General features: G+C 54.5%; 1 protein-coding gene across 6 annotated transcripts in view; it reads right to left on the bottom strand.

The window, feature by feature from the left end:
- PHKA1 (phosphorylase kinase regulatory subunit alpha 1) overlaps positions 1-10,430 on the bottom strand; it is a 37,380-nt gene extending 26,950 nt beyond the window's left edge. For 3 of the 6 annotated variants that reach the window (XM_061598946.1, XM_061598948.1, XM_061598949.1), the window contains exons 1-7: positions 9,992-10,429; positions 5,558-5,716; positions 4,002-4,049; positions 3,032-3,200; positions 2,747-2,829; positions 1,417-1,497; positions 748-846 (exon numbers count right to left, since the gene is read on the bottom strand). In XM_061598946.1, the coding sequence (XP_061454930.1) occupies positions 748-846; positions 1,417-1,497; positions 2,747-2,829; positions 3,032-3,200; positions 4,002-4,049; positions 5,558-5,716; positions 9,992-10,069 (717 nt within the window). In that variant the 5' untranslated portion in view covers positions 10,070-10,429. Of the gene's footprint in view, positions 1-747; positions 847-1,416; positions 1,498-2,746; positions 2,830-3,031; positions 3,201-4,001; positions 4,050-5,557; positions 5,717-9,248; positions 9,968-9,991 lie in introns of those variants that run through there. The other 3 variants (XM_061598945.1, XM_061598947.1, XM_061598950.1) reach the window with 2 other exon arrangements.
- Between the last annotated feature and the right edge of the window lie 624 nt (positions 10,431-11,054).

Genomic DNA, 11,054 nt, shown 5'->3' with positions numbered 1-11,054 from the left:
TGGGAGCATGGAATGGAGAGGGGGGAGAGCCATGTACCCCACTTTGAGCTCCATGGAGGAAAGGTGGGATATGAATGTAAATAATAATAATGTTGATGTAACTGCAGTAACAAGTGCAGCTGCTTAGGAGCCTCCCCTCCTGTCCCAATTCCTTGGGATGTTACACATGATGGGAAGGAAGGCCGCAATCCTCTCCAAACATATACAAAGCTGTGTCATGCAGATAATGCTGCAGAGAGACAGAGAGAGAGAGAAAGCACAGACAGACACGCCATCGGCTCTGCTGAGAGACCAGCTCCACGTGGTTCCGCTTCTCTCTGAACTTTTTTCCATACTTGTCATTACAAGAATGGTGACACCGTAAGAACTGGTGCCTCAGCTTGCTTTTCTCCTCCTCCTCCCCTCACCCCTTTTCCTCTTGTGTTGTATTTTTTAGAAGGTAAGCCTACGGGTAGGGGATGATCTTGGGGGGTGGGGTTTGCTCTATAAGCTTCTCTGGGGGCCTTTTCAGCTGGAAAGTCGAAGTAAAAATTGCTTTAAATAAATAAAGTTGCAATAAGCACCATCGAAGCTGATTGGCTGGCTGGAACAAGAGCCGCATTCATCTGGACCTCCTCCTGCTCCCTGCGTCAGGGAACTGGTTCCACTCACTTGCCTCATCCCCAACAGGATATAGCCCCAATTCAGACACGCCTGAAGCAGGCAGCAAGGGATGTCCGCCTCACCCATCCCAGCCCCTGCCCTTACCTGGCAGTGTTGCACTTCGTCCGACAGCACGTGGATCACCGACTGGGGGCCTCCCTTGGCACCAAAGAGGTCAAGTTCATCCAAAGCCTCTAGGGCTGCCTGGGGAGGAGGGGAGAGCACATACAGATTAGCACCAGAAGGCAGCCCCCCCCAGCCCTCTGCAAGTCAGGATGCCACCCCCAGCCAGAAAATACACCGCTTTTTTAGAAAATGAGGCCCCATCTGCACAACAGTTAAAGCAGCATCATATCATTTTTAAACCATCATGGCTTCACCCAAAGACTCCTGGGAACTGTAGTTTGTGAAGGGCACAGAGAATTGTTAGCAGACCCCCTATTCCCCTCACAGGGCTACAAATTCCCAGAGTGGTGGCTTAACAATCAGGCCTTCTTCCCAGGGAACTCCCTTGTGCACATATGCATATTTTCAGAGCTATCTCGAAAGGACCCAGCCCTCCCCCATCAGCCCTCTGATTGCCCTCAAGGGAACGCAGCCCCTAACAGAGAAAAGGCTGCCCACCTCTGCGTTAGAGCCATGGCAATGTGCACCACCAGCCCCCATACCACGCCCAGGGAGAGTTCTCAGGGACACCACTTGGGTTTTGCCTCTCGCCGGGACGTTCCCATCTCCCTGCCCCAGAGAGATGTCAGGCCAAGGGAAGGCCCTCACCTTTGCCATCCCCACAGAGCTGGCATTCAGCTCCGTGATTCCCTGGTTCGTCTTGTCACCACGTTCCCATATCCCAAAGTCCTGAGAAAAACAGATCAAGACATCAGTGAAGCCAGAAGCAGACAAGGGACCACAGGACCACCGGGCCACCTAACTCAGTGGCTCTCCGGGGTTCCAGGCAGGAGTCTCTCCCAGCCCTACCTGGAGACACTGCCAGGGATTGAACCTGGGACCTGCTGCATGCAAGACAGATGCTCAGCCACTGAGCTCTGACTTCACGTGCCCTGCAAGGTCCGTGACCAGAGACCCACCTGCAACATTCTTCCTAACTGAGAGAAAAAGAGCAGAGTGGCACTAGGGAGGCTGTCCTGACATCCCTTTAAGGGCCGCCCTGTTTTCTCTCCTGGATGAAAAGCAATGTGCAGTCAAGCCTATAGTATAGGGGCTGCCTAGCCAGCACCAAAGGCGGCAGGGGGTAGGCAACAGCAGGAGGGCCAGTTGGTCACCTACTGCTCCCCAGTTATCTGCAAGATTAAATTCGTCTGCTGAGGGCCCAGCCCATGCAGAGGAGATGCATCCTCTCCACGGCACAGTAACTGGAAGTCAGCTGCTGCCATCAGATCACACACACAGCTGCTCCGCCCTTTGCAGCAGAGCTGGGAGGTTTTACACACACGCGAACACACACAGAGCACTTTCCAGGCTTTCTCCCATCATATCTATGGTTTGTCTGAGCCAAATGGGATCCCAGCAAGGACAGTCAGAAAGCATTCACCAGTTACGAGGACACACATTTCCTTCTGAGGCTCAGCTTGTCATCTACCATAGAACGGTGCAGAATGTGGGGCTTTTGATTGCCAAGACACACAGGAGAGGAAAGGAAGCCACACAACTCCCCCCCTTACCACCACAATACTGCTGAGTGCACACGCACAGCTGACCAAAGAAAGCGGGGGAGGCACCAGATGTGGAGGGGGGGCAGAGAGAACAGGTAGAAATCAGCAAGCAACAGAAGTTTATCTTTGCAGGGCTGCTCAGAAGGTGCCCTGTGGTTGGCGTAATGTACAAAAACACTTGAGCCTTTGCCACATTCTTCCTAGATTTTCCATATCCAGAGGGGGCTCAGATTTTGCTTTGGCCGAGAAAACAAACCTCTGACTCTCAGCGTGCCAAGGTTTCATTCCCAGCTAGCAGGTTCTTTGCTAACTGGGTGGTGCATGGAGGCCTGACTGTGGCCCCAAGAGCGCGCCACCTCCTGCTCCTCAAAGGCCGGCCAATCAGCCCCACCTTCCCAGTGCGCCAACCCAAGCCACACAGACGGGGAACTCACAGCTGTCTTGTAAGCCGCTTCGATGTAGAAGACGAGGTTCTGGATGAAATTGACTTCGTCGAGGTTGTGAATTATGTGAAGCCCTGGAAGAGAGGAAGCACAATGCTCTGAGAGGAACGCAGAGGGGAAGAACCGGGCAGGGCGGCGAGGGTGGAGACAAACTCCAGTCCTCACCCTTGAGAGAAGAGGAGCCCTCCGCACTGAGCCACGCCAACGGGGGCAGGGAGGGGACCAGGCCACGTCCTGACCTCAAGAACAGGCCTTTGGCTGCTAAGGGAGCCTTACCTGAGGCTGTCATTTGAGCCAATATGAGCAGGTAGAGGGAGGTGGCATCCAGCTGCAGATGGCCCCACTGGTCATCTCCCACCACCGTGGCACAAGTGCTGGTGTTGTACTTGGCATGCAAACAGTCCTTGGTGCTCTGGCTGTACTTGAAAGCCTCCACCTTGTCCACCTGGAAGAGCAACGGGTCGGCTTGGTCCACTGTTCCCTTTGCCAGCCTGGTGCCCTCAAGACATTTTGGACCACAACTCCCATCAGCCCCATCCAGCACGGATCAAGGTGAGTTGCAGCCCGAAGCATGTGGAGGGTGCCAGGCTGGCAAAGGACGTCCTACTGTGTCCTTCTGCACTCTGCTTTGAGATTTGTATGTTATGGTTAAACTGCCATTTTTTGGTTATATTTCTTGTTTACTGCCTCAATATTATTTGAGGAAGGGCCATTTATATTATTATTATTATTATTATGTCTCAGTCTCTTGTTACCCAAAGGTCTCCAAGTGACTCACAACATTGTTAAAAACAAAATATGCCATACCATAAAAACAAATGATAAAACAATAACCACCACCACCCCACAGCCACAGAAAGCTTTGGCAGTACACTATACATTTAGGAAGGAAGGAAGGAAGGAAGGAAGGAAGGAGTATAGAGACTTTCCCCTCCAAGGCTGCCGAGGGGTGGAAAAAAGGGGCATGGGGTTCTAAAAATCAGCTCTAGTGACAGGCACAGAGAATAAAAAGCGTCCTTCAGCGTTGCTGACCATTGTTGTCCCCCTCCCATCTTGGCATCCAAGGAGAGAGAGAGAGAGAGAGAGAGAGAGAGAGAGAGAGAGGTGCACGCTTGATGCCAGCCCATCTAACAGCAGCGCTGAGCACGAGGAAGAAACACCCGTTAGAGAAACAGAGAGCTTTGCTCAGCCAAGCCCTGAGCCGGCACCGGGTGGAAGGGAAGGAGTGGCAACCCCCAGTCCATACCTGCCTCATCATGCACTGGAGGAGTCCCCGCATCAGCTTCACCACGCTCTGCAAAGGGGAAGGAGAGACGACACATTGCAAGCATTCCAGCGAGCAAGAGGGCAGTCCTTGCTCAGCAAAGGCAGCTAGCCAGTGACCTTTCAGGAGGCCCCAGCCTGAAACCGGACCCAGGACTCAAGCCCTCCATGGCATTTACTTCTGGGCTACAACAGTCCACAGCAGGCCAGCCCCGGCCACCACAGACAGAAGGGAAAATGCCCAAGCTGCTTGGCACCCTGGCATATCAAAGAGCCAGAATTCAGGCAGGTCCGTCCAGCATTTCCTTTCTTTCTTTTTAACCAGGTTCCTCTCTGCAACTTTAAGAGCAGTTTGATGTGAAAACATTGGCAGACAACCCATGAACAGATCCACCCGCTCAGGCTACCGCAGCGAAAAGCCCAGGGGCTGGCCAGGTCCGGGGGTTTGTGGCCAGTTGCCAGCCTTTTGATCTGTGGCAACTTGGCCTCCAACGTGGGACGAGGCCTGGTCAAAGGGGGGAAATCAGGGTGAGGCTCTGGCTCCAGCACACGTCACGGGATCCTGGCTAGTACACTGTGGAACCCATTTTACCTGCTTGACCCTTGCAAATTAGCCAGACAGGTAAGATTACCAGGATCACACCACCCCCACACACACTACAGCACAGACCAATGGAGACTATTGTGTCTCCAGCTGCAGTGGCAATCCCAGATGCAAGAAAGAAAAATGCCACCAGGCGGGGGCCGGTGTGTGTGTGGCACACTCCCTTACTTTGATGTGCTACAATTAAGGCAGCAGAACAGAATTCCCAAGATTTCATCACAAACCCATCCAGCTTCCTCTTGGATGCCATGACTCTGGGGAAACATCCCACTCTGAACACCTCCAAAGGGCCGGCTCACAAAGCTATTTCTTTCCTTCCCGCCCGCCCAACCAAATGCACACAGTCCTGACCTGCCATTGGGCAGACACTCACATGGAGCAAAGAGCCACGTGAAAACAGTGCAGCAGAGAAGAGAGGGGGCTGCAACTCCTGGAATCAAAGGTGCTTCCCTGCTCCAAATGAGGGTCTGCTCAAACCTTTCTCACTGCGAACCCCAGAAATTGAGCATTCCTGGCTGGAGGGGGCTCCAACTCAAGCCCCCACAAACAGGGCAGAGGAAGAAGTAAGCAAGCAAGGAGTTGGTGGAGGGGGGAGCAACGTGAGCTTTGGCTGGGCTGCCATGGACCCCCCCCCAAATCACATGGTTTTTAATATTTACATGCTGTGAAGGGCAGGGGTGGGGAAGCTGCGGCACTCCAGGTGCTGCTGGACTACAACCCCCATCATCCCCAATCACCAGTTAGCTGGCTGAGGCTGATAAGAACTGGAGTTCAACGTCCCCTGAGAGGCCACAGGTCCCCCCTCCCTGTTAAAGAGAGTGGCCAAAGCAACCCTACTCCCACTTGCACAGCCCAGACACACACACACACACACACACACTCACGGTGCTTGCTGAAGGACAGTCTGCACGCAACCCACACAGCCCCCCCCATACCTGCTCCAGTTCGTATGCCTTCGCCTTGTCCTCATCACGGTCTGCGTTCTTACGGTAGGCCAAGCCCAGTGCCCAAACCGCCAGGATGCTGTAGACGTTATCCCGGACCCAGGCGTCCTTGTGGTCATCGCTGGCTGGAAGCAAGCCTGTCACTGGGTTCTGCAGAGGGAGGAAGAGGGAGGAAGAGGCATTGTGGTAATGAGCTTGCTGCACAGCAGAGCAGGAGAGCCACAGCTCAGTGGGGAGAGTATCTCCTGGGCAGGCAGAAAGTCCCCAGGTTCAGTCCCCAGTAACCTCTCTAGGCCGGGCTGGGAATGAGAGACCCCTGCCTGGGACCTTGGCGAGCCACTGCCAGTCAGTGCAGACAGCCCTGAGCCAGATGGATCCGTTGTCGGATTCCAGATAAGGCAGCTGCCCAAGTTCCAGGGAAGGGTGAGGGTCCTAGTGATCACAGAGCTTCTCGTTTCAATGGCACCCCACAACCAAAGCGGTACCTGTTCTGGGGGTGGAGGGAAAGACTGGCCCCCAAGGGACGTTCCATGCTCCTCGTGTAAATTTTCAGCATTCATTCATTTGTTTTTAAAAGAGCAGATGTCATGCTCACTTGCTCACAAGAGAGGAAAGTGCCCAGGCACAGCATCCTCCCTCATCAGCCACCATTGGGGATCCTTTCACTAGCAATGCCAGGGATCGAACCAGGGACCTTCTGCATGCAAAGCACATGTCCTCCTTCTAGGAGTACAAAAAACACCAGGGTTGCTGGGAGGGAGCCCAGTCTGAAATCCTGGAGAGCTGCTGCCACTCAGTGCAAACAATACTGATCTAGGTGGACCTGGCCTGACTTGGTATAAGGCAGCTTCCGGGGTTCATAAGAGCGTAACAGCAGCCTCCTGGATCAGGCCAACAGCCCATCTAGTCCAGGATCCTGTCCTCACAATGGCCAACCAGATGATGCTTCTGCGCAGTCTACGAGCAGGACGAGGGCGCAACAGCAACTCTCCCCCTGTGCGCTTCCCAGCAGCTGATATTCAGGAGCATCCTGCCTCTGACACTGGCAGCAGAACATAGCGATCGTGGCTAGTAGCCGCTGACAGAAAAATTAATGGAGAATAAGGCTAACCCTCTTTGAAAGCCATCCGAGTTGGTGGCCATCACCGTCTCCTGTGGGAGCAAAACCCATAGGCTAACTCTCCTTTTAGCAGGCACTAGCAAAAAAATGAGAGCCAGTGTGGTGTAGTGGTTAGAGTGTTGGACTACGACCTGGGAGACCAGGTTCGAATCCCCACACAGCCGTGAAGCTCCCTGGTGACCTTGGGCAGTCACTGCCTCTCAGCCTCAGAGGAAGGCAACAGTAAACCTCCTCTGAATGCTGCTTACCATGAAAACCCTGTTCATAGGGTCGCCACAAGTCGGGATCAACTTGAAGGCAGTTCATATCATAGCAAAAAAATATGCAAGCAAATAACTTTAAATGTTTTAAGGTTTGGGATGTCTTACATCTCCCCACACCAGAAAGTTGCGGATTCTGTACACAGCCAACAACCCACAGCAAATGAGGGGATAAGAGACTCCCCAGTGCAACAAGCCTTGGCCGAATTCAGGGAGACGCCCCCAATCCACATTGGGAAGGGAACAGACAGACTCAGGACCACTAAACACAGGGAAGTTGTGTCTCAACTGCTAAGAGAGATTCAGAGAATGTCTGCCTGCTTTGTAACTTACACACATCCATGGGCCACATGATTCTAGTAAGAAAGGAGGGTGGAGTGAGAGGTGCACCCCAGGCTAGCCTGCCTCAGGATAGCCTTGCAGCAGGCAGTACCCAGGCATGTGACACAATGGCCAGACTCCAGACAAGCCAAAGCAATTTCTTAAGCTCATGCCAGTCGAGGCACAAGCACCCTCTGGGAGATGCTGGAACAAGTCTAGTGTTTGTCCTGAGCAACCAGCACCCAAAGTCAAAGCTTCTTCAGCTCTCTCACAGCATCAGTGGATCCCACAATGGGGAATCACAGCAAACTCAAAGAGAGCAACTTTCTAAGGCCATTTTCAGAGGGGACTCCAAACGCTTGCAGAGCAAATAAGACAAGCCCCCAGATGGGTTAGCTGCGTACAAGTAGCAACTGGAAAATGTAAGCTAACCCGCTGCCAGCAGACCTGCCACGGTTCCCTGGCCCAGTAAGCTGCCCCTTTCCTAGCCAAAGCCTCAGCACTGCCCAGGGCAGAGGGCAGTTGGCAAGCCAAGCAAGCTAATCACAAGGGCTATGCCAGTCCAGGGAGGGGGAGAGAAGGAGAAGGGGGTATGCAACCCTCCTGGCAGCAGAGCGCACCCTTGGCGTTTTGCGCAGAGGCCTGCACTCCATTCATTTGGCCTCATTTCATCCCCATTCATGAGATCTAAAGCTCTGGCTGGTGCCACTTCCTCTTGGAAGCAAATGCTTCTGCCGGAAGCAGACAGCACAGCAAAGCCCTCTTTAACACAGAGAGACTGAGGTGGGCACAGGCGGCTTTGCCCACTGAGGCTTTTCTGCCAGGACTGGCTGCCTTCATTTGGAGGCTTTTATATCCTTAACTGCCCTGCACGCTGTGGCATTCCATGAATGGAGCAGAAAACTAGGTTACCATTGGCACTGTTGCATCATATAAAAGAATTTCACACATACACCACCCACATTGGGCCTTTGGTTTCTCAGGAGGTTTCAGTGGCAGCAGGAATGGAAGGAAAAGGGGCTCCAGGAAAGCTTTTCAGGCAGACCTTAGAATTCAGGCCAACTACACAAGCCGCTTTGATGAACTGCTCCACCTCCAGTCCCTTGTTCACACTCAGGATAGGTCACAGTCACTACCTCTCTGGTCATAAGAATCCCAAAGAAGCTCTCAGAGTTTTTGAGTAGGAATTTTATCCCAAATGTGGCATGTTGACGCTACAGAAAAACAAAGGCCCTCCTTTCGGAATTCTCTTCACAAATAATTGTATATGTAGCCCTATCTTTGTAAGTCTTTAAGCAGGCCTTAAAAACTTTATTGTTTCAAACTGCATTCTAAATGACGTAGCTTAGGTTGTAAACTGCTGTTTTTAATTAATTTTTGTTTGTTTTATTTGGATTTTTAAAACTGTGTTACTATTTTAATTATGATCTGTAAGGTGCCATTGGAGGGCCTTGTCCCGAAAGGTGAAGGTGTTCCCCAAACCTGTGACCCACCCAGAAAAATTAGAGGGGGCACACTGGGGCTCTCATAAGTTATTATGAAACTGCAAACCCCTGAACACAAATCCAAGACACAGAAGAGTTATTTAATTTAAACACACCGAGAAAGGAGAAGGGGCACCTTGTGGCCTACGCATCTTTCTAAAGATAGCAGTCCCAGGAGCCCTCTGGAACCTTCCACAAAGCCAAGTATGGTTTCCCCACAGCTCCAGACCCAGCATGGGCAGGTTCTGGGAGGCCACAGGCAGCTTTTGACTGCCCTTGGCCACCCTCAGCAGCAACCCTGCCACAGCTAGACCAGGCCAACAGGAGCTCCCAGCCCAGAATCCTGCTCCCACAGCAGAACCTGAGGACAAGAGCTGCTGCTGCGGCCTCCCCCAACGTTCCCCAGAGGCTGGCATTCAGAGGCATGTGGGGTCTCCAGAAGTGGAGGCAGCAAAGAACCACCCTGGCTAGTCGCCACTGACACAGCCTCATCTCACCGGCGTTGGCCTAACCCCATTTTAAATGGCAGAGTTCAACTCTGAAGGGCTCCCTTTCGCCTTTGCCGAAGGTATCCATCCCAGGCACCCAGGAAGGGGCCTCCTGCCAAGTCAGACGATCCAGCTTGCTCAGTAATGCTTTCATAGACTGGCAGGAGCTATTCAGCGCTGGAGTCCCGGGTCTCTCATCCTGTAGAAACGCCCATCGCCTGGAATAGGGGGGGGGGGGTTCCTGCGCGCACAGGCTGCTGCGCCTTTTGCAGGGGTCAGGTCAGGCGAGAGGCCAGCTGGGAAGAGACACCCCGAGGTGCAGCTGCAGCGATTCCAACGGGGGGGGAGCCGGGGGGGTTGCTTCCAGGCAAGTCCACTCCCTGGTCCTGCGCCCCGGACGGCTCCTGCGGACGGCTGTTGCTGCTCCTGCTGGCGCCTCCGCCCACGGCACACCAAGCACCTGCTGCTGGACGGGGGGGACAGAGCTGCGCAGAGGAGCCGTTACGCAAGCCCAGAGCCGGATCCAGTTACCGGGGACAGGAAGGCGGGAGGGAGCTCTCCTGCCTTTTGAGGTACGGGCAGAGAAGAGGCCTGCGGGGGCCCGGGGGCTCCTCCGCACGGGAAGAAAAACTCCACAGCGGCTCGGCTGGGAGAACGATACCCACACGTGGCGGGGGCGCCTGCTCGTTAAATCTTCGCCCGCCCGCCATGTGGATGCCCGGGGCCGCCGGGGGAGGGGCGCGCCAGATCACCTGGTGCCCGAGGATGGTCTGCTGCACCAGCCGGGCGTAGCCGTCCAGCCGCACTCCGGAGTTGCTCCTGCTCCGCATGGCCGGGGCCAAGGGGGGGCTCCGGGATCCGGTTCCCTCCGCACCAGCAGCAGCTCAGAGGTCGCTCCGGATCCCGCGGGGAGGCGCAGCGCTGTCTCCGGACGGACGGATCGACGAGCACCCCGAGCCCTCCTCCGCCTCCCACTCCCCGCTGCAGCCCCCGGCTCTGGCACCTGCCGGGGTGAGGCGGGGACAGCCGGCCCGCTGGGAGCTCCTGCGCGCGCACGGCCCCCTCGTTAACTCCCCTGCTGCCGGGCCGGCTCTCTCCCCCAACGGCGCCGTCCGCAGAGGAGGGCCTCCGCAGGCCCCGGCAGAAAAGGGGTTAACCTCTGCTCCTAGGAAGTCCTGGCAGCACCATAGCAAAAGGGGGCTGTTTTTATGTTTTCACCTTGCAGAGTGGGGGAGAGAAGTATCCCTTCCCTGCTAAAGCCTGCTCCAGCTGCCTCTCGCTTGACGAAGAAGGCGCTCTCCTCCATTCCCGCGCAGGACCCCAATGCTCCGCGAGGACTAGCGCTCTTCCAGGACCCGCGCAAGGCAACTTTTTGCACCTCCTTCGGACGTTCCTTGGCCTTGTCGTTACTTTCGGTCTCCGGGAAGGAAGGGGAGGCGCGCCACCTTCCGGGGAGAGGAGGAACTGCGCCTGTCCTTACAAGGAGGGCGACCCCCGCAGGCATTTTAAGGAAGTTTCCTGGTTTTATGATTTACTTTTAATTGACTTTGCTCCCTGCTTGCTTTTTGATATCATTATTCACACCCTTCAGAAACTTCGGTGATTAAGCGGTATATAAATAGCTGAAATAAATACCGTAAAAATACGTGTGGGGGGGCGACTGCTGCAGCAGCAGGAGCAGCCCCAGTTTCGCCAGTTCCCAGAGAGACTCCCGGTCTTCTTTCGCGAGAGGAGGGAAAGGCCCAGGCAGGCATCCCGCTTTCTTCTTTCTCCTGCCTGGATCCAGAGCTCGGTTGCTGCTGCTGCTGCTGCTGC

This window comes from Rhineura floridana, chromosome 16 (assembly GCF_030035675.1).
Source record: "Rhineura floridana isolate rRhiFlo1 chromosome 16, rRhiFlo1.hap2, whole genome shotgun sequence".
Lineage (NCBI taxonomy): Eukaryota > Metazoa > Chordata > Lepidosauria > Squamata > Rhineuridae > Rhineura > Rhineura floridana.
Note: the sequence above shows the minus strand (reverse complement) of the source record. Positions and strands in the feature narration are given on the sequence as shown.